At 46.9% G+C, this 24,297-nt stretch overlaps 2 protein-coding genes across 4 annotated transcripts in view; one reads left to right on the top strand and one right to left on the bottom strand.

Annotated features, from left to right (window-relative positions):
• Positions 1 to 10,141, bottom strand: part of PSMD10 (proteasome 26S subunit, non-ATPase 10) — a 131,951-nt gene extending 121,810 nt beyond the window's left edge. Inside the window, exon 1 of the mRNA XM_078688782.1 lies at positions 10,011 to 10,141. Within this exon, the coding sequence (XP_078544908.1) occupies positions 10,011 to 10,124 (114 nt within the window). The 5' untranslated portion in view covers positions 10,125 to 10,141. The remainder of the gene's footprint in view (positions 1 to 10,010) is intronic.
• Positions 1 to 24,297, top strand: part of ATG4A (autophagy related 4A cysteine peptidase) — a 176,807-nt gene that overhangs the window by 3,345 nt on the left and 149,165 nt on the right. Inside the window, exon 1 of one of the 3 annotated variants that reach the window (XM_078688780.1) lies at positions 10,252 to 11,021. The exons of 1 other annotated variant lie outside the window; for it this stretch is intronic. In XM_078688780.1, the coding sequence (XP_078544906.1) occupies positions 11,012 to 11,021 (10 nt within the window). In that variant the 5' untranslated portion in view covers positions 10,252 to 11,011. One more of the 3 variants, XM_078688779.1, reaches the window with a different exon arrangement.

Raw genomic sequence — 24,297 nt, forward strand, 5'->3', positions numbered from 1 at the left:
TATCCGCGCCATCTTGCCTCTTCCCCTGATGCCACACTTTTGTCGTGCGCACCCGCCATTTTAAGACGCCCCGATCAGAACGAACCCTTTTGCATGCCGCTGGCCCCTGACATAGCCCTTCGCCTTCACTAAGCCTGCACGCTGACCACCCCCCCTGCTTGCACCTGCCTTGAATCATAAACCCCTCTTCGGCGCTGCTCTGCCCCAGGCCCTCATCCTGTTCCCAGCGCGACACCTCCCTTCTTCCCTTTCATGATCCCCGGCCCTTAGATGCAAACCCCCTTTTCCCCGTGTGCCCGTTTGTCTTCCCCGTTCCCAGACCGACACCCAGCTCTGCCGATACTATCCCTTGCCCCTCCCCGTACAATAGAAAGCTTCCCTCCTCAAAGGACCCCCGAGTTGATCAAAGCCCCCCCACCCCATGAGATCCGATCGAACCCCGCATTCCATGAATTGGCGGAATATCCAGCTGCGCGATAGTCATCACCTGCTGTGACCAGGGTGGGGATTTCTACTGTAGATATGTGTGGGAACGGGCCCGAAGGGGGATTCCTGGAATGTCTTTTCGTACATCAAAGCTTTATCATATGTATGTAAACTGTAATAAAAACCACAAACACTGTATATAAGGGGCCATGCCCCAAAACGTAAGTAGAGCACCTCAGAACGATACCTTCTGTCCGTTTTGCTGTGTTCTCCTCCGGAGAGAATAAAAAACCTTGTTTCCTGCTTTCCAGTCTCCAGCGCCTGCCTCTTCATTGATTAAATAACTAGAGGGTCACAGAGGCAATACCGCCGGGCAAATATCGATTGTCCCCGACCCGACTCAGGTTTCAACAATTGGCGTCCCAAGCGTGGGGCCCATCAGCGACTCGTGGATCCAGTGGGAGAGGTCCCGACGACAGAGTGAACGACTGCAACGATCGGGAGAGCTCTTGCCCTCGAGTGATCTACGGTCCTGACTGGGGACCATTAGGAGTGCCGTGAGAATTACGAGAAAAAGAGGACGATCGGGCGCTGGATTCGGAAGACAAGAAACTGTCCACATGGTCCGGGTAAGGTCGTGTAATCACGACAAGGTGCGAAATGATTGCTTGATTGTTTGATTGCTTGATTATTTATAAAATACTAGTATTACTCTTTGTTTGACCTAATTGGAGATTCACTGTCTGCACACGGAGAAACAGTAGGCTCCTTCTCTTTTGCAAACGGTGAAGGATAGGTAACGTAACCGTCGCGCCTATCTTTCTCCCCCACTGACTCTATTATTTCTCAACGGTTTTTGGGAGACTCCCCACTCCCTCACTGATTAACTGGGTTCTTTAACCCCGAACTACTGTTCACAGATTGTCTTCTGGAGATTCTCTGTCTGCAAACCGGAAACAACAGCTTCCTCTTTGCGGTTAGTGAAAGGGTAGAGGACGCAGACTTTTGCGCCCTACTTACTCTCCCCATTGTCCTTTTTCTATCCTATTTATTTATTTATTAATTGCTTGATTGTTCCGCGTTCTTGGTTACTCTTTTTTTTATTTTTGTTCATGAGGTATTCACTGCCTGCAAACAACGTAGAATAGGAATATTCTGTCTAGTCTTTGCACCTAGTGATAAGATAGGCACTGCTGACTTATTAGTCCCTCGTTACAAGCCGTCATGTCGGTCTTCTCCCCATTGATTGATAATTGGTTCAGCCCGGACCGTGTATTAGAGGTGGACCATATAGCTCCACTAGAAGGCACCCCTAATAAGGACATGTTCATAAACTATGGATTAGTTACCATAGCCTATAATAAATTGTGGCACAGGTATACCAAAGAAAGTCAAGACAAACAGTGGCCACTGGCAGGATCCTTTGACCTTGATAAAATAGAAACGTTAGAAATAGCCCTTCGAAATAATAAGACAACGCCTATTATGCTCGACAGTCTCGGTATGTGGCGCAGAGAGGCTATGCAACGACAGAGAAAAGACGAGGACAAACCAAGTAGAGAAATATACCGACAGGACAACCCCAGGACACCGCTACCCACAACTTATCCCCCGACACTATGCAAAAGACGACCAGACTTAGGGCCAGACCAATGCGCTTTTTGTAGATATGTCGGACACTGGAAAGCCCAATGCCCGACTCTACTGAGCGTGAGTAAAGGCAAAGGGCCGACAGGAACGACAGACCGGCAGTACGAGAAAAAGCGCGAGACAAAGAAGAACCCGACTTACATAGGCAGACCAGATAGAACCACCACGTTTGATTATGCCCGATGGCACAGATTTCGCCAGGACAATTTCAGCGGCATGCTCAAGTTCTCCTAGGTCGGGCAACGTCAAGACGGGAACCCAGCCTCGCTTTAAAATTCACAGACGGAAAGAGATAATCATGACCAATAACTGTTTTATATTCGTCTTGGGTCTTTGTATGTCGTACTTGTACTGTCCCCCGTCTGAGTTTGTGTGTATGTAATGTACGAATCTGCGTCATCCCTCTACACGTGTTTCCGTGTTACTCGACCTCTGTTAGCAGAAACTTAGCATAAAAGCAACCTGGAAAAGAAAGAAATGGCAAAACAAAATCCGTAGACCATTGATGAACTTGAACTTTTTATTTAGCACAACAAACAAGGAATAATAACAGTAAAACTGTAGAAAATGAAAGTCAAACAGAACATTCACCCCCCCCATTCTGGAACCTTCCAAGGTAGGGCAGGGTTACGGCTACGCCCAACCAGCGACAACCCATATAAGGCGGGCCCCGCTGCCAACTCTTGGTCAGGAAATCTTAACGTATGGGGGAGCCGGAGGAGAGGCAGGAGCCAGCAGCCTGGGCAGTTGTAGGTAGTCCCGCCACATGTCTCCTCAGCCAGCCGCAACGGGCCTGGATAGACTTAAGTAGTCCCGCCACATGTCCAGAGAAGAACGAGGCACCTCTTTCTTTTCCCTTCCGTAACAGCCGCAGCAGCTCTGGACGGCGGGATGTCCTGCACGTACCTCCACAACAATTTGTCCAAGTTGGGCTGGGAGGGAGAGGCGACGCGGACGAGCCTCTCCCACCTCCACCGATAGGAGGTCTCCCAGCCCCCGGCCCGACGCCGAACACCCCCAGTCAGGCGATGGTGCCAATACTTCCACAGCACCGAACACACCATGGTGGCACCCCAGTACTTGCGCAGCACCGAACGTGCAATGGTGGCCATATTTTCGGAACACCGAACCAGCAATGACTGCACTGATACTCGTGCCGCGCCGAATGCGCGCCACAGGTGGCCATACTCCCACAGCACTGAGCACAAGACTTGGGGAACACCGGATGTGGAGAGACCTTCATGCGGGGCGATGAAAAAGAACAGCATGGAGTGCACCGGGAGAAGGAGACGGCGCGAACGAGTCTCCCTCGCCCCCCCCAGGTGGGGGCATCACAGCTGCACCCCAGCTGAACGTCCCGCTTTCACACAACAGGGACCTCTTCCTTTCACTCCGAAGGATCTCTCCCACTCTTGCAAAACTCGACGAGAGTGGCCCCTGTAGGGCCTCAAAATGGTGTCTGGGTCCGCTGGAAGGCGGGCCCCGGCCACTAGAGTAACTTTGACCAGCAATATAACTCAAACATTTGCCCGCTGGGGCACGAGCCCCCCATCTCCGATAGCATCTCCGCAGCCTTGAAGATCCTACAAAGGTCCCCGGCGGAACCTTCGGCCTCTGCAGGTTTCCGGTAAGGGACGGCTGCCTTGATCGCCAACGAAATAAACGTGACATTGCCACTCCCTCTGTTAGCATGAATTCTAGAACTGCCGAAAAGGACTCTGGTCCAACTGCCAGTAATGGGAACATTTCCCCCTGATGCTGCCTCCGGACTGAGCCGGCCCCGCCCAAGATGGCGCTGGTATCCATCGGAACTTACGAACACCTCGTGGTGTTCCTTCACACTAATATAAACTTGATGTTCTGAGACTTTATATGATCCTTTGTACACTTGGCTAGAAAAGACAAGGGGAGCTCACTCGACGAACAGTATGAAAGGATCGCGTTACAAATGCTGATTACAAATGTACAATGTATTATATTTTTTTATAGCTGATGTATAACCTCATCTACGACGCACACATACGGTATACATATAGGAAATCTGATTGCAACTATTATGATTATGCTTCTAAATTATGAAAATAAATGCCCCCCCCCCGAACCCCCAGCCAATTAATAGACGTTTTAGTTTCTTACAAATGAATGAATAAAACTTTCCGATGTTTTTATTGCTACAAACGACACCCCCCACTGTACGCACTTTAGCCATTGCCACGACCGGCCAAATACGACCGCACCCTCATAATCCACGTGCTGAAATGATTTTGCAAAATAAAGTTTTTTGAAACTATGGACGGGTATTGCATGCTTTATTTTAAAAATGTGGGATCGGTGGGAAAGTTCTTTTCTGTGCACCCTACTCTGCTCTCTCTTTAAGGTTAAAAGAAGATGGTTGCCCAGCCCTGGAGGACGGGTCGGATCGACAACACGACACCCCGCCTTCAAAAGTACGCGACTGACCCATGAACTCTCGCGTAGAGGAAGGCCTTGACTTCCAAGGATGGGTAAAACGAACGGTGTAAATGAGGGAATGTTAAAGGAGGGTAAAATGAAATGGTGTAAATGTTATAAAGTACAACGTTCCAAGGTATCAGGGAACGGAGCTGACCCAAGAACCTTAGAACGCCACAGCGTTGAAAGAGGTTTAAGGATCCCGATAGTGAGATACATCCTTTTGACTAGATACCTCGTACTAGGCACCTCTGGTTTCCTTTTTACGTTTTCCCCGCACACGACCTATAAGGGCACACTGCCCCCCCCCCCCTGACTCCAGAAACCATATCCCCGGGGACTCTGCCCCGAGGAGGGAAGACGAGTAAGAGGTGAGTAAAAAGGACTCTTGAATACATGTATTTAAATATGCGCGAATGCTGTCTCCCCCCACCCCCCTTTTTCCTTCCCTCTGCAGGTTACATCAGAGATTACAGCCGAGGTGTGGCGAAGATCCGAAGCCTTGCCATGTCTAATACACGGAGCAGACTAGCACCGCAAGGTGGTGCCTAAGCACGCCTGCAAACTACTCACGTATCGAACAAACCCGAAAAATTAGCACAACCTGATAAAAAGTGATCACCCTTAAACCAGACCGGACGAATGAACCCATGTCACATATGATGCGAAACTATGAGAGAATGTGTGTGTGTGACTGAGGCGTTGACCCAACTGGTCGAAGGACCGAGAATGCGAGAAAGTGCGACAAAATGGTACCTCCTTTCTTCTTTCCTTTTTCTCAAGGCGCGTCCCCTCTACCCTGTTTAATGCTCAAACTGCATGATTACAAGATTCTAACGCAGACCCATGAATGCCCTTTACTGTGTAATGCACTAAATAGCCTTTCTTGAATACACTGCCACCCTCTCTGTTGCACGTGTACTATTTAGCCTGCCGTTGCGCTCTTTCTCTCTCTCCCTCTCTTTCTCGCTCTCTCTCCCTTTTGCTCTCTCTCCCTTTTGCTCTCTTTTTCTTTCTCTCTCTCCCTCTCTTTCTCGCTCTCTCTCCCTTTTGCTCTCTTTTTCTTTCTCTCTCTCCCTCTCTTTCTCGCTCTCTCCCTTTTGCTCTCTCTCTCTCTCTCTCTCTCTCTCTCTCTCTCTCTCTCTCTCTCTCTCTCTCTCTCTCTCTCTCTCTCTCTCTCCCTTTTGCTCTCTTTTTCTTTCTCTCTCTCTCTCTCTCTCTCTCTCTCCCTTTTGCTCTCTTTTTCTTTCTCTCTCTCCCTCTCTTTCTCGCTCTCTCTCCCTTTTGCTCTCTTTTTCTTTCTCTCTCTCCCTCTCTTTCTCGCTCTCTCTCCCTTTTGCTCTCTTTTTCTTTCTCTCTCTCCCTCTCTTTCTCGCTCTCTCTCCCTTTTGCTCTCTTTTTCTCTCTCTCTCTCTCTCTCTCTCTCCCTTTTGCTCTCTTTTTCTCTCTCTCTCTCTCTCTCTCTCTCCCTTTTGCTCTCTTTTTCTCTCTCTCTCTCCCTTTTGCTCTCTCTCTCTCTCTCTCTCTCTCTCTCTCTCTCTCTCTCTCTCTCTCTCTCTCTCTCCACTCCCACTCTTCCAAGTGATTAGCCCCGAAATTGGCAGACTGCCCCCCCCCCCCCCCCCTAGCACACCACCTAATTGGCTTCAAATACCGTCAGTATTTGCACACAAAAAAAACAAACAAAAAAAACTTGCCTTTAATACAATCACCCCGAGACCGCGTCATTACCTCTCCTTTTCCGCTAGAAGTCAATGAACCGAGGTTGGGCCGTAAGGGAAAGGACAGGAAAGACGACAGAGGTTCCCTAATCTGGCCCGTAATAAGGGAACTACATGTCAACGGCTCCTATGGTATAAGAAAGGACCTCAGAATACGCGACCCTCCCCACCCCGACTTGTCGCAATACCCAAACAGGAAAAATGATCACCCCTGTTACATCCCCTGTATCAGCCGCCCAAAAACGGGAGTTATGAAACTACCCCTCATTTCCGGTTGTGAGAGATGGGTCGATTTACGCCCTTACCACAAGTTTCTATGTCCCTAGTCGTCTCCCACAAAACCCCTGTCTTTTCTGATTAAGTACTCAGGCCGTAGGAAGTTACGTAGGACCCAGAATGATGTTTTACAAGGTTAACTGACTAGTCCAAGGTGAATCATCGAAATGAACCCCGTAGTAGTTGAAAAGCAGGATGCATCGATAGAAAAGAAATGTTTAGCCATGTTCGTCTCTCAGCAAAATGCCTGTGTAGTACCATGTTGACAACTCACAGTACCCTTTGTAAATGTAAAACTCTGGAGAACGGCATATCTTTGCCAGGTTCGTCTCACGAAGGTGGGTCACCATCAGATGAACTGTCGTGACTGTAATAAATAATTGTGAAGGAAAGTCATAGTAGATCCAACAGGCCCGTCACCGGTCATTCATATGCCAGTTGTGAACACTAATATAACGGGCATTTTCATTCTTTGCCTGGAGCTGGGAGAGAAATAGACTTTTTGATTATCTTCATCTGCAAATTCTCTAAAGACTGTCTTTTCAAACTTGTTTAAGGGTACTGCTGTTGGAGGAGAGAAGGACCGGATGTGGGAGCACGAGGCCTGACTGCAGACTAAGGAACACCTGCGACATTAGCCAAGGCGAGACCACGACAGAAAAGAGCTGCAGGACGAGGCACTGTTTTCGACAACATGAGAAGAAAGGGCCGACCTGATGCCCCTGCTCGATGTCCAGTGTTTGCCGACAAGTCCCCGCTCTCTGAATTCGGTCACACGCCCGCCTATCTGAAGTCTCTCGTTCCCCTAGTCTGTTCCTAATTTGGCCTTGCTCCATCCCCCTTTTTCTCCGACCTACCCTATGGACTGTTTTGTACGCTCTTCTTCCATCTGAACTTTCTGACAATCACCTCAAAGGACACAGGGCGAAAGGGACCTTTCCGACCAGAAACGCGAGGAAAGGGTCGTGCCCTGCAACGCAGAACTTAGAATAGAGCTGGACCCGTAGCTCCATCGCCGGTGCTCCACAGCGCCAACGAAAGACCACAAAGAATAATGAGAACTCGTTAACTTCGAACATTTGACATCCTCAATCACCGTTTCTGCTATGCCTCATTTCTCTCCCAGCCGCCATTGTATTGATCCTGCTCCAATCCGAATCTGAGATATGTAATAACCTGCCAGTTCACGTTATGATATGTACTTGCTGCTCTCGCTACAGAACCGTTTTTTGTATTACATTCCTATGACTTTCCTGCTGAACAAGTTTATCAAGGTTTATCCAATAGGTCCAGCTCCTAAAAACTAGAAATCTCAAAATGTATTGTTTACAACTCTTTCATCTAGGGTTCCTACCGTTTTCTTTCTCATGCCCACCGCAATAGAACCAAGTAGAAAATGAACCAGCAAGATGTCTTGAATATGTTAAAGGGAGGACTGTTGAAAATTAGTACGTTTTGGTGAACATTATCCGCGCCATCTTGCCTCTTCCCCTGATGCCACACTTTTGTCGTGCGCACCCGCCATTTTAAGACGCCCCGATCAGAACGAACCCTTTTGCATGCCGCTGGCCCCTGACATAGCCCTTCGCCTTCACTAAGCCTGCACGCTGACCACCCCCCCTGCTTGCACCTGCCTTGAATCATAAACCCCTCTTCGGCGCTGCTCTGCCCCAGGCCCTCATCCTGTTCCCAGCGCGACACCTCCCTTCTTCCCTTTCATGATCCCCGGCCCTTAGATGCAAACCCCCTTTTCCCCGTGTGCCCGTTTGTCTTCCCCGTTCCCAGACCGACACCCAGCTCTGCCGATACTATCCCTTGCCCCTCCCCGTACAATAGAAAGCTTCCCTCCTCAAAGGACCCCCGAGTTGATCAAAGCCCCCCCACCCCATGAGATCCGATCGAACCCCGCATTCCATGAATTGGCGGAATATCCAGCTGCGCGATAGTCATCACCTGCTGTGACCAGGGTGGGGATTTCTACTGTAGATATGTGTGGGAACGGGCCCGAAGGGGGATTCCTGGAATGTCTTTTCGTACATCAAAGCTTTATCATATGTATGTAAACTGTAATAAAAACCACAAACACTGTATATAAGGGGCCATGCCCCAAAACGTAAGTAGAGCACCTCAGAACGATACCTTCTGTCCGTTTTGCTGTGTTCTCCTCCGGAGAGAATAAAAAACCTTGTTTCCTGCTTTCCAGTCTCCAGCGCCTGCCTCTTCATTGATTAAATAACTAGAGGGTCACAGAGGCAATACCGCCGGGCAAATATCGATTGTCCCCGACCCGACTCAGGTTTCAACAATAAGTACTTGAAATTAATAGTGTGCGTATCACTGTAGAGTCATGAAAGTGTGAATCACAGTTGAATAAATAGTGACACGCACTTGGAATTAATAGTGTGCGTATAACTGTAGAAAACAAAACAAAATAATATAAATACCAAAATGAATCGCTTGCACGAAGTATCACTAACTGTGTCCTGAAAACAAGTGTGCGAATCACTGAATTCGCAGTTCGAATAAAAAAAATAATAACCTTAAATTGAAGAAATTCTTCGAACTGCTTCACTCCGTAAGAAATCTCCGACACCTTTTCAGAAAACTCACAAAATGGCCACGACGTAGCGCTGTCACAACGATGCGTTCCAAATAAACGTTCCGTTTCACTCAGCAGCTGGCGTCTACGTTGAGCGCTTCAACTCTGCGTTCCAACACTGCGTTTCAAGCCAGAATTGACGTCAGAGGCAGCGCGCGAATGCACGAGCTCTCAAACAGCCGTTGAACACTTCACCGACGCTCAATCTTGCGGGGAGAAATCCTTTCAACAAATAAAAGCTCACAATACCTCACAGTTCAGCGGAGCAGATACATCAGGTATCAACCGAGTGAAAGTCAGAAGATCACGCCGTGAGTTCGTTTTAGTTCAAATTCAAAATAAATTAAGATTACGCTTGGTAACACAGTGGGTCCATAAGTTATCAAAAGAACCTCGTCGCCAGTGTAAAAAGCGGAGGAGGCAAACATAGATTTAAGGAGGATTTATTTAAGTCAAATCCAAGGACCCACTGGAGCACAAACCAAAGCGTCTAGATCAGATCAGCTCCAACCGCTTCTCTGATCTAGAACACAGTTCACAACAACATTCCCCATTACATGTGTAACATTCTCATTACTCATAACAATTCTAAAGGTGACATTAAAGATTGAGCAAGAAAGAAGAATATTACCACAGCCAAGTGAGGGATTTATGTCAAAGTGATATTTCTGAACACATCAACAATGCAGTGGTTCTCTCTAAACATCCCGCTCTCCAGTAGACTGTGACAGACCAAAACGAAAATACTCGTCATAAGTTCGGCCACAAACATAATGTCCCTATTACGTTTTTAAGAAAACTAACATTTATGCTACAGAACTACAACTAACTACTTCTAATCACTTTTATCCCCAGGAACCGGCCTTCAACTAACAGGATGCTCTTACCTGATCCGTTTTGGTCGCAAGAGATTTGTCTGCAAGGACCCTGGTCTTCAGCTCGTCCAGCTGGCCCTTGAAAGCCAAGTCACAAACCAGCACATCAGACACCGACCCCTCCATGCCTGCACCATCAGCACCATGCAGTAGACAGTAACAACCAATGAGAAGAGAGCATTACAATGCAGCTGTGAACACTGACAACGGACTGATATCTTCTCCTCCTTCGAAAGCTGAAAGCACCGGCCATCTTGAAAATAATACTTTTGCAACGCACAAAAGGCGCAGAGAAAGAGAAGGCATGTGTTCTAAATGGCCTGGAATAATGTTACGAACAAAAGAGGACTAAACGCTAAATGAGTTTAAGTGAAATGTAATCATTCAGAGATGTTTGTGATGAGGCTGACAGTGCCTGAAAATGACGGAGAGCATGTCTTAAAGAGAATCATCCGGTAATCATTCATTCTGAACTCGATTAAATAAAAAAAATTGCATTTTTGATTGCTGGATATTTGGCGGATTCGTGTAGAGTAGACGATCTCGTCTTGAGTACTTTTCAACTCTCGTCAGAACCCCCATTGCCTTAATGTGTCTCTTTAGTTCCACAGCCCGTCTTTTGTGTTTATCCCCAAACTTTCGTGGCAATGATTGTGTTTAAGTCGGACGAGCAACCAATCAAAAAAAATCGTGATGCTTCCTTCCAGGCTGCCAATTAGAAGTATTTTTCCTTGTCTGTGTCATATAGCACGGTACCTTTCTCTTCTATCTGGGAAATGTAGTTATATTAAATAAAAATGTAGCTTGTAACTATTTTGGCACACCGTGCCTGGGCCAGAAGGACATACTTTTGGATGGAAACTTTTCCGTCCTCTGTTCTGAACACGGGCCAGGAAGGACCATGAGACACCGAGTGATTACTGAGCTCAACCTTCTCCCAAAGGACTACAACTCCCAGAAGCACTCGAGTGCTGTTGTTGTGCTGCCGTTTAAAAGCCCGTGACAGCAGTAGAATGGAGGCAGGTAAGCTCTATCTCTCAAAAAGAGGTTCCGGTGGGGTGATGCGACGTTCGGGTGTTGAGACATGGCGGACATCAATGAGTTCAGGTGGAGCCGTTCATTCAGTGTTACAGTATATACTTGGGTGTGTCGATATTAGATTGTGCAAAACCTAGAACAACATTTGAGAAGCAGTGTGTGTTTAAGTTGACAGACACTGAGAATCACACAACACCCTGTACAAAAGTGTGATTGCTCAGGTTCACCTTCGCATTTTGAGGATACCTCATGGTGAAAGTGTAGTGCCCCCTTGTCTGTGTTGCTGTCTGTCTGACCCCACAGTCCCCAGAATTCCTTGTGCATTGGGTGACGTCACATTGTGATTTCTGGAGTTTGTTAATGACACCCTGCTGTATTGTAGTGTAAGCCTCTCTGCTACGGTGACTCGATAACCCCATGCCACCAAAAAGAAGTACATCCTCATTACTGGCAAGGAGTCAGCAGGTGACCTTGCACTTTTATTTCCACCCTATAGTCGGGTTAAAAAGGATCCCATACCAAGTACTTTTCATGCCTCTGTTTCTCATACATTCTTTGCCTGTTTTGAAAGAGAAGGCAATACTGACATAAGTCTTAGAGCCAGGGTTTTTACTCGTACCTCTCAACGGCATCAGAGCCCAAGAAACCAAAACATAACGCCCCCAGGTCATATGAACAGAAATGCTAGGTAGCTCCATGTAGGCAAGACATTAATTACTTTTGTCGTCTTGTATTACAAGTTTGATATTTTTGGGAGCTGTGTTGTTTTTTGAGCTAGCACTCCCAATGACAGTGAGTTAAAAAAAAGACAGGAGTTGGAAACATGGTGTTCTGTCAACAGAGAACAATCTTCTCAACTATTGTGGGTTCACTCCCGCCCATCTTCTAGACTTTGGGGTAAGACTGTGTACGGTTGTCATCAATAGATTGCAAGTTGTCAGGTTTGATTAACCCATATGGGAAATATTTCTTGCTTTGTGTTTCTTTAGCTGTAGTTTTGACTTCTTATTTATTAGTGCAGTACCAGTACTATGGGCAGGCACTGTCTTGAACGGAGTATCTTCACTTCTTTGATTGGAAAAAGAGAGTACCTTTACTTCTCAGCACTGCTGCAATGCATTTAATGGTAGAGTACCGGCACTTTTCAGTAGCAAATAGGTACTCTAAAGAGTGAGCACCAGCACTTCTATATTTCCATTTAAAGCACTGTGCAGGACTAAGTGTAACCTAATTCAAAGTAAAGCAAGCCTAGTTGAGCTACTTGCACTTGACGTTGGGGAAGTTTATGCAAGTTTATCGATCGGTAAATCTCATCATCCTTGGTCCCAAATGTCTTCGTCACAGTCATTGCTTTTGAGGTGAAATCCACCTCAACCAGGCGAAAAAAACAAGAAAACAAGAAGTGGTGGCGTAACCCCACTCTCCCTAGTAGTGCATACCTTCACTCTTACACACATGACTTCTTGACTGTACCAAGCCTCATAAAGTCCAGCTGGCAGGGTGGTACTTGATGACTGCTGTGATGAGGACATAAGAGGCAAAGCATAATGAGATTCACCGGTAATTAAGTGGGCATCATCCCATGTCCTCTTCCAAGTCATAACTTTTCAGTCTCACTAAAGCAAAAGATGATCTTCTCAGCCAACCATATCCTAATAGAATATTGAAACACGTTGCACCATGATGCTCAGTACATTTTAATCTGTGTAACAAAAAAAGCATTCGGTTTATGCGGAAAATACTGCATTTAACACATTTACCCCAAATGATTTACCCTACATAGAATTCTGAATTTGATAGTATTTCAAAAAAGTTTGAGCTGAGACCCAAGTAGCTGCTCTGCAAGTCTCTGATCGGGGAACTCACTGTGCTTGAGCCCAAGAAGCTGCTACCTAGTTAGTGGATCTACCTTGTATCCCTTCAGGTAGAGAAATATTAGACAAAGCGTATGCCAACACAACTGTGGATCTAATCCATCTGCTTAAAGAAACGCAAAAAATGTTGTGCCCCTAATTGGCACCACCGAAAGCAACAATAAAATCATATTTCCTATACCCTTCAGACCGTTAGAGGTAAATTTCAAATGCCATTTTAACGTCCAGAAAATGAAAAGTTCCTACTCATTGGAGGCCAGAGAAAGAAAAAAACACGGGTAACAATACTTTTTGTCTCCTATGAATTTTGAATGCTACCTTGGGAAGAAAAGCCTGATTGTGCTTCAAAAGTACTCTACCTTACAGACTCTTCAAAAAGGAGGTCTGCTTAACAAGGGTCCCAGCTCACCAATCCTCCTAGCAGATGTAAAAGCCACAAGGAATGGCACCTTAAAGGATACATATTTTAAATCAACAGAAGTCAGTGGTTCAGAAAGTACACCGTGTATTACTTTCAGGACTAAGGGCAAATCCCACGAAGAAAGAGAGGTTCTGGACACCAGTGGAAAAACTTTTTAAGAGTCTGATCACCAAATCAAAATCACTGCTGTAATTAGTAGGAACAGCCAATTGCTTCCGAAAACCACCTTGCAAGAATTGCAGAACAGAGGTATATTTCATATTGATCTGCTAAAAGGGATTTAGAATCTCACCATTCCTCAACATTTCTTCAATGTTTGGATTGGGACTTTAACGTTAAAAGGTGTCTGGAACCCTGAATAATCTCATTACGTCCTGAGGTACCCCTCTTCTCTGAAGCCCAGCACAAGAGTGTTAGTCTTGGAAAAGGTGGACACCCAACCGATCTTGGAGAAAATGGAGTTCATGGGAATCTCCAAAGAGGAAGAACTACCAGGCTCTTTAGAAGAGGAAACCTTAAGCATCTGGGCCGCAACAAAACTGCCAGCACAATTTCCACTCTCCCCCTCTCAACCCGTGAGAGCAGGCGGGGAATTGGAGAAATACATGGTACAGCACATAGCAGCTGGGAAGGCCATGGGGAAGAAACCCCATCAATCAATCAATCAATAAATTAATCAATCACAGAACTTGTAGCGCACTACTTACCCATGAGGGTCTCAAGGAGCTGCGGGGGTGGAGTTTGAGGCTGCTGCTACTGCTCGAAGAGCCAGCTCTTGAAGAGCTTCCTGAAGGTGAGCAGGTCCCAGGACTGCCGCAAGTGGGTGGGAAGGGTGTTTCAGGTCTTGGCAGCGAGGAAGGAGAAGGATCTGCCACCGGAGGTGGTACGCTGGATTCGTTGTGGGACGTCGGCGAGGGCGAGGCTGGCGGAGCGGAGCTGGCAGGCAGGTGTGTAGAAGTTGAGTCTGTTGTTCAGGTAGGCTGGTCTGGAGTTGTGGAGTGCTTTGTGGGCGTGGGTGAGGAGCTTGAAAGGGATCCTTTTGTTGATAGGGAGCCAGTGAAGATCTCTGAGGTGGGGGGTGATGTGGTTGTGTCGGGGGAGGTTGAGGATCAGACGGGGCCAGGCGTTCTGGATGCGTTGTTGTCGCTGTAGGTGTTTTGTCGGGATCCCTGCGTAGAGTGCGTTGCCGTAGTCCAGCCGGCTGCTGACGAGGGCTTGAGTCACCGTTCTTCTGGTTTCGATCGGGATCCACTTGTAGATCCTGCGAAGCATGCAGAGGGTGTTGTAGCAGAAGGAGGAGACGGCGCTGACCTGCTTGGCCATGGAGAGGGAGGAGTCGAGGATGACTCCCAAGTTGCGTGCGTGGTCCGTGGGTGTCGGTGCGAATGTATGACTTTACAGCGCATGCTTTTACCACGCATGCTGTTACAACGCAGGTTTTACTACACATACCATTACAACGCATTACACTTGGGGGTGCTGGATAGTGAATAGTTTAATTTACTATTCCAACTCCAGTCCCCGTGGACACTAGGGAAGGTGTTGGATAGTAAATTAAAAGTATTCCCTATCCTAGAGCGCCCCCCAGAGTAATGCGTTGTAATGGTATGCGTAGTAAAACCTGCGTTGTAACAGCACTGCGTTGTAATAGTTGCGTTGTAATGGTTGTAAAAGGTCGGTGCTGTTCCAAGCGTTGTCGGCCACCAGGAGTCGTTCCAGCCAGATGGGGTGGGGCAGAGGATGAGGACTTCTGTCTTGTCTGAGTTCAGCTTCAGACGGCTGCTCCTCATCCACTCGGCGACGGCCTTCATTTCCTTGTGGAGGTTAGTTTTGGCGGTGTGTGGGTCCTTGGTGAGGGAGAGGATGAGCTGGGTGTCGTCGGCTTATAGGAGATGATGCTCAGGTCGTGTTGGCGGGCCACTTGAGCGAGGGGGGGCCATGTAGATGTTGAACAGCGTCGGGCTGAGGGATGAGCCCTCGGGTACGCCGCAGATGAGGTTGGTAGCTTTGGGACGGTGGGGTGGGAGGCGGACCCTCTGTCGGAGAGGAAGGAGGTGGTCCAGTCTAGGGCTTTTTCCCGGATTCCGGCTTCTTGGAGGCATGTTCTTAGTGTGCGGTGGCATACCGTGTCGAAGGCGGCTGACAGGTCATGGGGGATGAGGGCTGAGGTTTCGTCGTTGTCTAGTTGGCATCGGATGTCGTCTGTGGCGGCAATGAGGGCTGTCTCGGTGCTGTGGTTCCGTCTGAATCCGGTTTGCGGCGGGTCTAGGATGTTGTTGTCCTCGAGGTGGCGGGTCAGCTGTATGTTGGCGATTTTCTCAATGACCTTTGCCGGGAAGGGGAGCAGGGAGATGGGGCGGAAGTTCTTGAGGTCGTCGGGGTCCGCCTTGGGCTTCTTGAGGAAGGTGTTGATTTCGGCATGCTTCCAGCTTTCCGGGAATGTCGCTGAGTCGAAGGAGATGTTGATGACCTTTCATAGTTGGGGTGCGATGGTGGAGTCTGCTTTGTTGAACACGTGGTGTGGGCAGGCGTCTGCTGGTGATCCCGAGTGGATGGAGTTCATGATCTTTCGTGTCTCGTCGTCATCATTGACGTAGGCCCAGGGTGGTGCTGGTGGTGTTCGGGGTGGGATCAGTCGTGGCTGGGGCTGGCGGTGCTTTGAAGCTGTCGTGGATGTCTATGATCTTGCGGTGGAAGAAAGTGGCCAGAGAGTCGCGCAGTTCTTGCGAGGGCGGGATGTCGTTGGTGTTGGCGCTGGGGTTGGAGAGTTCCTTGACGATGCTGAAGAGCTCTTTGCAATCGTGTGCAATGTTGTCCAGTCGGGCTTTGAAGGAGGATCTCTTGGTTGTTCTGATGAGTTGGTGGTGTCTGCGAATGGCGTCCTTGTGGGCAGCGTGGTTGTCTGACGTGCGGTCTTGGTGCAATTTTTTCTCTAGCATCCGGCATGTGTGTTTGGAGGTCTGGAGTTCTTCAGTGAACCAGGCAGCTTTCTTGCTGGAGTGGTTGATGGAGAGCTTTTTTAGCTGGGCGAGAGTGTTTGCGCAGTCTTCGATCCACTGTCTGAGGTTTCGTGCGGCGGTGTGGGGGTCAGTGGGGTCGGTTGGAGGGTCCAGTGCGAGGTTATTTTGCCCCATCTGGATACCGATACCAAGGGAAGAACACCGAAAGCTAGTGTCTACCCTGAAAGCAAACATGTCAAAAAAGGGATCCAGAACCTCTGGTATATCTGGGAGAAGACCAGAAGAGAGAGAGACAGGTTTGGAGATGAGTAGAGCACCCTGCTTAGCTTGTCTGGTACTGTATCATCTTCTCATCTGATGTGAGCTGCCTTGAGGGAAAGTAGATGCTTCTCCGCCCAAGCTCCAATTCTCAAGGTGATCAGATTGAGAGGCAAACTTTGTTCCTCGCATCTGTTCACATATGACACTGCTGCCTTGTTGCCCATCCTGATAATCACATGCTCATTCAGAATGTCCCTACTGAGTTGTAAACTGCCTGGAAAACTGCCGACAACCCCTTTCAGTTTGCCTTGTCGTTTGATGGCATCTCCCTTGAGCCTCTTTGTTCCCCAATGTTGCACCTGAACCTGAAGGACTGGCCTCCGTTGTTAACATCATCTCTGGTGGAGAATAAAGAGGAAATCCCCGCCTCAACAATAATCTCCTCTGAAGTTGCCCTCTGATGAGGTCCATAACCAGGAAGTCCATGTAAGTTGGTTTCCAGTACTTTGCTAGGTGTGCCAACAGAGGTCTCATATAAAAAGGCGAGTAGAAACACACACACATAGCCATGTGACCCTCAGCCATAATCTTTCTGTGGCTTCCGTCCGAGATAAGAGAGTTGTTCTCAGCTTCGTTGCTCTCTCCTCTGGCAGAAAGAAACATGCCCAAATCTGTCAGGAAATGAGCCAGATGAAATTCCCGTTCTTTAGAAGTATTTAGCTTGCATTTCTGCAAATTTATGAGGAGACCATGAAGAAAATTTCTTATCATATCCCAACACTTCAATATCTACCCTCTTACAGCATCGAGGAGCAAGTCAAGTATGAAAATATACTCCACCCCTGAAGATGATGAAGAGCGACTAAGAGAGGCATTATTTTCATAAAGACCCTTGATGCAGACTTGATGCCGAAGGGCAATACCTGGAACTGATTGTTTCTTTTCAGGGCAAAAAAACCTGCGGTATCTCTGATGAGACCCAGCTAGTGGAATGTGGAAATATGCATCAGTTAGATCTATGGTGTTCATAAAAGCATTGTCCAGAATTAAGGGAATGATCTTTTGAACTGTCTCTTTCTTGAATGGAATCCGTTGTATCCATCTTTTTCATCCCTCTTAGGTCAATAATCATCCTGCAGTTTAGGGACTAGGACAATCCATGAATAAAATCTCCTGCCCCTCTATGACTTTGGAACAGGAACCGTTGCCCTCTTCTTCACCAGCCTGAATATTACTGCTTCAAGTGTTAACTTCCCTTTCATGTCTCAAGATTCTAGTGTAGGAATGATCTAAGAGTCCAACGGAGTTTCCAGAAACTCTATCTGATATCCCGTCTTAACCACTTGACGGACCCAGGTGTCGGAGGTAGAATCCTCCCAAGCCCAAAAGAAAATGTATATCTTTCTTCCCACTGATTCAGGCAACATGTTCCTGGCATAGTCGAGAGCGCTGATTTCTGGCTGGAGATCTAGACTTTCCCTTATGTTTACATGGTTTCCATTTCCATTTCCCTTGCCCTTTTGTTTTTTTATAAAAAAGAATACTGCTGTTGCTGTTGTCTTGAAATCTGACGAAAGAAGGATTTGGAGAAAGAGGAGCGGGATCCTGATCCTGGAATCACCAGACTGTCAAAAGGACTATGAATGTTTATTTTCCTTAGAGATGCTATGTAACAACTTCTCATGGGCCGGACCAAAGAACTTAGTTTCCTCAAAAGGCATTCTTAAAGCCACTGATTTCAGTGCCGCACCATGTCACCACTCCTTCAAATAAGGATTCCTTGTGGCAGAAATGGTAGCACTGTCTGCCAGAGCAGAAGGTCTCACAATGTCAAAGGAGATATCAGATGTAAGTTCTACTTGTTTCTCCAAGGCTTTCAAAAGTTCGGAACACTCCAAAGACTTCTGAACTGATTTAAAGAAGTTCTTGATGTAAAAAATAAAAGACTGCAAAGTGTATGCGCCGTAAATACCAACTCTTGTGGCTAAATTAGCCCCAGCATAAAATGTCTTCAAGGCAGAGTAAATATGTTTATGAGTTCGGTCCTTAAGAATGCTCTCTTCCGCCATGGATGTTCTACCAACCAAACCGGCGACCAATGAATTCCTCCACAGGAAATCCCATATTCTGGCAAATTCTGGCCAGAATCTAAGGCAGCATCTCTTTATCAATATACTTGCCATTTAAGTCTGACGGAAGTACATCACCACTATCCTCATCTGCTCCAGAATTCGAAATGGAAGAGTATTAGTTATCATTCAAGGCTTAAGACCCAACGAAGCATTAACAGAGGGAATGATTTTCAGCATAATTCAAATTCACCCTTCACCCTCTTGCCATCTATAGAGGGAGAAGAAGAGGATGAGGAGGTATCAGAGAATCCCCTTTTTTTCTGGAATGCTTGCCCATTCTGTGAACAGCCGTTGGCAATCCAGAGGCAGCAGGACAAGTGTCAGCAACTGTGTCTCCACCCAGAGCTGAAATGAGCACGACATTGCAAAAACCAAAGCTTAATTTACAGTTTAAATAACCTCTGCACTCCTGCTTAATTCAAGCAAGTAAACACCTGAAATGGATTCAGAGTAGCTATTGTTATTAAATAAATCATAAGCAACCGGCAGAAGCACTCGGTGTGCATGCCCAAAGTCCAATCCTCGTGAATGCAAGAAGAAGGACCTCACGCCTGCATACAAAAAAAACCCTCACTGTGCTCTCTCCAATCCTTTTACATCCTTTAAAAAATCTACTAGCACACTCCCAGGGGCGAGTCAAATTTGATCAGGTCGAGCTATTTTTGGCACCAAATGGTTCGTTCTGGTGAGTGAACATAATCTGGAAATGAACAGGTGTTCTGTTCATTCAGACAGTAAATTTTGGTTTTATCTGAACACATTTGCTGTCTGTTCAAGGAAAGAGGTCAAATGTCAGTTTGTCTTTTTACCAATTGCTGCTTGGAAAATTTAGATTATTTTTCTTTCTCTTACTACTGTTGGAGGTTTTGTCAATTGAGCTGTCCGACAATCATTGTGAAACAAAAGGCTGTAAGATGTAACCTTTTTTTCTAACACAACATTTAAATAGCTTATAAATGAATAGTACAAATATTTCAGGAATTACAAAAGCACATTGTTATTAACTGAAAAGTGTGATGCACACAAAGATTTAAATAGGAGCCAAACAAATTGCAACACTTTACTTGGAGATGTGCAAATGACAAATATTTACAGAAACTCGATTTCCAAACATTGTGTGTACACTACATAGTTTAATCAGTAAAACCGCATGTCAGTGGGAAATTTTGTAGCCATTTCAATGTCAAATCTGCTGATTGCAAATGACAGTGTGCTACCACTTCATGCTTTAGTTATGTATTTATTAAAAGTGAAAGATTTTAAACATGATTTGAGAAACATGCCTGCCCCTACCCTGATGACAGTGCTGTTAAGTACTACGAGGCGAGTCGGAAGGTCATGTGTATCCGATATGTGGCTAGATTTCAATTATGTGTGGAGGAAAAGTTTAGTCTATTAAATCAAACAAAATAATTTTTGGTATAGCAGACATACTGAACGTGCATATTTGAAGGTGCTCCCATATGTGATCATGATAATTTGAAACCAGCTATGAGTCAAGAGCATTGCAATTAGGTCGAGTGGATTATTTAAGTCACTAGACCTGCAGGTCTAGTAAAATGTTTGATTTTTCAAGGCCTTTTTCAATATAAATGTGAAGAGACACGTGACACCAGCTGACAACAAAAAGCCCATTGCACCCCCCTATTGACAGCCGTTGGAGAGCCTAGGCCACTGACACCAGTCAGTCCCCAGAGCAACTAAGGACGTGGTGGGAGTACTCATGTGACCTGTCTTCCACCAGCAACCAACTCCCTTCAGAGGATAATGCAGGAGGGGACAGGGACTCATTCCATCTCCTGCACCCTCCATTCTTTTGGTGTAACACCGGGGGGAAAACCAGGGGCACTAAGGCGTCTGAAGAAGCCCTGAGTCCCACATAACTGTTCCTTTCCTGGTCAGGCAGGAGGAAAAAACAGGAAGTGATGTAGATAAGGGAGATGCTAATCTACCCTAGAGTGGGTGTGGTTATCCCTTCACTCCTTCTCCTGGTTGAGGTGAAGTTCACCTCAAAAGCACTGTCTGGGACAAGGACATGGTGCGTGGAGATAATGTCTCTGCATGTGTAAGCTCACTCCCCTGCATCCTATGAGTCGGTATTTCTGCCGTAACATGGCCTCTACTCCTGTTAAGCTAGATTCTTCCTCCACCGCCTCTCCTAGTCACTTAAAATAATTAAGGTGTGATCTGGTTTATATACAAAGACATGATTGTTGTAGGCTGAAAGTGCACCATTCAGCACCTGTGAAGTAATCACATTGTTTGTGATGATATATGTAGTGTAGCAGTTTGAGTTTTCTCAGAGTATGGTGTCTTTGGACTTCTAGCCGACGCTTAGAACTACATTCTTTCCAGGATGTACCATATGGTCTCTCATAACCAATATCGTCTTATCTATCTTGCCTTCCATCAAAGTTTGAAAACTCACAAATTCCCCTGGGATCGTCTCTTATCTCACCCCACCTAGCTCTGTTTAAATCACTGTGGGATCTTAGACCTGCTCACGCTTCCTACCATTCAACTTCTAGTAAAATGGCCCCACGATGCACCGATCTAGTCCAAATAAAGTAGCACAGGATTTGCCATTATATCCCACTTCTCTTCCACAAGCCCCATTGGTTCTAAAAGTAGCTCTTATGTTATAGTGCTCGTGTCTCATCCTGCCACATGTGCAGGTTCATGCTAGACAGCACAGAGTTCACTGGTTTTCATTACTCATCCGGCTTCCTGTGGCTCTGGATCAAGTTTACTATACCACTACGATTCAACAACTTGTCTCTTTTGCCGCTGAAAGCCATTCTCATACTGTACAGCATTTTAGTCATATTCCTTTGCCTTAGCGTGAATAGCCTGCATGCCTCATTTCACAAGGCTCTAACATTTAGCTTCCAACTAGTAACGTTAACACTATCAAGGCTATGAATGCATTTGAAATTCAACAGTGCATGGAATTTCAAGTACTTAAACTATACTAATTTGCTGAATAAGAAGGGGAAGCCTGGTAGATGCATATAGTGCTTTTGGACCTTACTTAACCAGAAAGTGCTGCTTATAATCAAGGTTTACTTCACATTCACATACACATAGCTGGGCTTAGTGTGTATATCCAATTGGTAAAGCATAAAGGGCTACCCAATTACATGCTTCATTAATGGGTTGAAGGGGTAACAAAAGGAAAGAGCATTACAAGGTAACCTCCAACATAGTAGCCCCAAGTAGAGTGATGAGGCAGACCTAACTTAAGGTAAAAGAATGAATGAATGAATTGGGGATTTATATAGCGCAACTAAGCCCAAAGGCATCAAGGCGCTAGAAGATGGTACAGAAGTTTGTGCTGAGGGAAGAGTGGATAGGCTATACATAGGCTTTCAGGAAGAGCCAGGTCTTAAGTGCTTTGCGAAAGAGCGCAAGGGAGGCAAGTCCCTTGAGGTCATCTGGAAGCGAATTCCACAATTTGGGTGCAAGGGAGCAGAAAGCCCTTCCTCCCATCTGGCCTTAGAGACTCGGGGGACGGCAAGCAGTTTTTTATTGGTAGAGCGGAGAGTCCTCCCAGGAGCATAATAAGACACAAGGGACTGGATGTCTTCAGGTCCCGTTCCATGCAAGGCACAGTACTTGAGCCACCGCCACTTGTTTCCGGGCTTCGAAAGAAAGATAGTGGGTGATCTTTCTCAAGATCCTTAAGACTCCGCAGCAGGTTGACACCGTCCTGTTGACTTGTTTGTCAAAAGAAAGGGTCGTATCCAGGATAACACCCAGGTTGCGGGCCGATGATGCGGGCATGGGGCAGGCACCGAGAGCAGAGGGCCACCAGTCCAATGACCAGATATCCTGCCTGCTACCGAAGATAAGGACCTCAGATTTCTCCCCATTGAGCTTGAGGAAATTCCTAACCATCCAGCCTGCGACAGCCTCCATACAGTTCCTAAAATTTTGGGCCGTAGCATCGACTGACTGTGAAAGCGAGACCATGATCTGAGTATCGTCGGCATAGGAAAGAACTTCCAGCCCAAACGACCTCACAAGCCTGGCGAGTGTGGTAGCGTAGATGTTAAAGAGCGTGGGGCTCAAGGATGAGCCCTGGGGGACCCCACACTGCACAGGCTTGACTGGGGAGAGGAAGTCGCCAAGTTTGACCCTTTGCACCCGCTGATCAAGGAAAGATGTCAAGAGGCTGAGCGCAGGTCCATCGACCCCCAGCTCACTGAAGCGGGTAGCCAGAATGGAGAGGGACAGGGTGTCAAATGCGGCAGATAGGTCGAGCAGTACCAGCAAGGTGGTCTGGCCACTGTCGACCTTAGTGCGGATGTTATTGACGACCACTGTGAGGGCCGACTCTGTACTATGCGCCTTCCGAAACCCATGCTGGGAGGGATCTAGAAAACTGGAACTATCCCGGAAGATACAAAGATGGCAGTTGAGGTGGGCCTCAAGCATCTTAGCGGGGGCAGGAAGAAGGGAAATAGGGCGGAAGTTCTTCAAATGCCCGGATCTAAGGTCGCCTTCTTTAGAAGGGGCTTGACTATGGCCATTTTCCAGGATGAGGGGTAAACACCTTCGGAAATAGCCAGATTCATAACCTCCAACAAAGGGGGCAGCATTACGTCCCTACATTCCTTGACGATTCTCAATGGGCAGGGATCCAGAGGGGATCTGGATTGAAGCTTGTCAAGGAGCACATTAAGTTGATCCAGAGTAAGAAGAGTAAGAAGGGGGAAATTGGAGAGGATATTGCCGGATGTATGGGCCTGTACTTCCTGGAGGTGAGTGACCGTCGGGGGGCGGACCTCTTGGTCAAGATTGAGGGCTTCCAGAGCTGTGTAGATGTCCATGATCTTGGTGTGAAAGAAGGTAGAAATCTGATCACACAGTTCTTGAGTAGCTACTATGGGATCGGGTGACTGGAGGAGGGACAGCGACTCCACAATTTTAAACAATTCCCTAGGGGAGCTAAGTGAGGCAGTCAGCTTAGCGAAGTACGCTTTCTTTTCTGCCAACACCGCAGATTTATATCCCTTAAGCAAAGATTTATGTTTATCTTTTTCAAAGGGTCATAATGTGATCTCCAGAGTCTTTCTTGTTTCCTGCACCCCTGTCTGAGCAATCTGAGGGAATCTGAGAACCAGGGGGCAGAGGACCGTTACCTGGCAGAGTAGTGTTGTTTGACCGGCGCAAGGATATCCACGGCGCTTGCAAAGGTGTTTGACAGGACAGTGGCAGCTGCTTCGCGTCCCTCCCAAGGTGGGGCTTAAGATTATACAACAGAGGGGCAAGAGTATTATTAATCATCCCCTGGAAGTTCCTCCTCGATTCCCACTTATTGTTATCCACCTCGGGTATAGCCTGGTGGAGAGGCGCGAATTCAAGGGGGACGGCCAGATGGTCCGACCAGGACAGGGGCAAGGGAGAGCCTATTTCTAGTCTAGAGTCATTGGTGAAGACCCCATCCAGGGTATGTCCAGCTGAGTGGGTGGCATTCCCTTCGCCCTGAAACAGACCACAAGAGGCTAAGGAGTCTAGCAAATGGACGGTATCAGAGGAATTTGAGTTTTCCAGATGGAAATTGAAGTCCCTGCGGATAGTCATATTGGGTCTATCAATATATGGTTCAAA

Source organism: Lissotriton helveticus, chromosome 4_1, assembly GCF_964261635.1.
Source record: "Lissotriton helveticus chromosome 4_1, aLisHel1.1, whole genome shotgun sequence".
Classification (NCBI taxonomy): domain Eukaryota; kingdom Metazoa; phylum Chordata; class Amphibia; order Caudata; family Salamandridae; genus Lissotriton; species Lissotriton helveticus.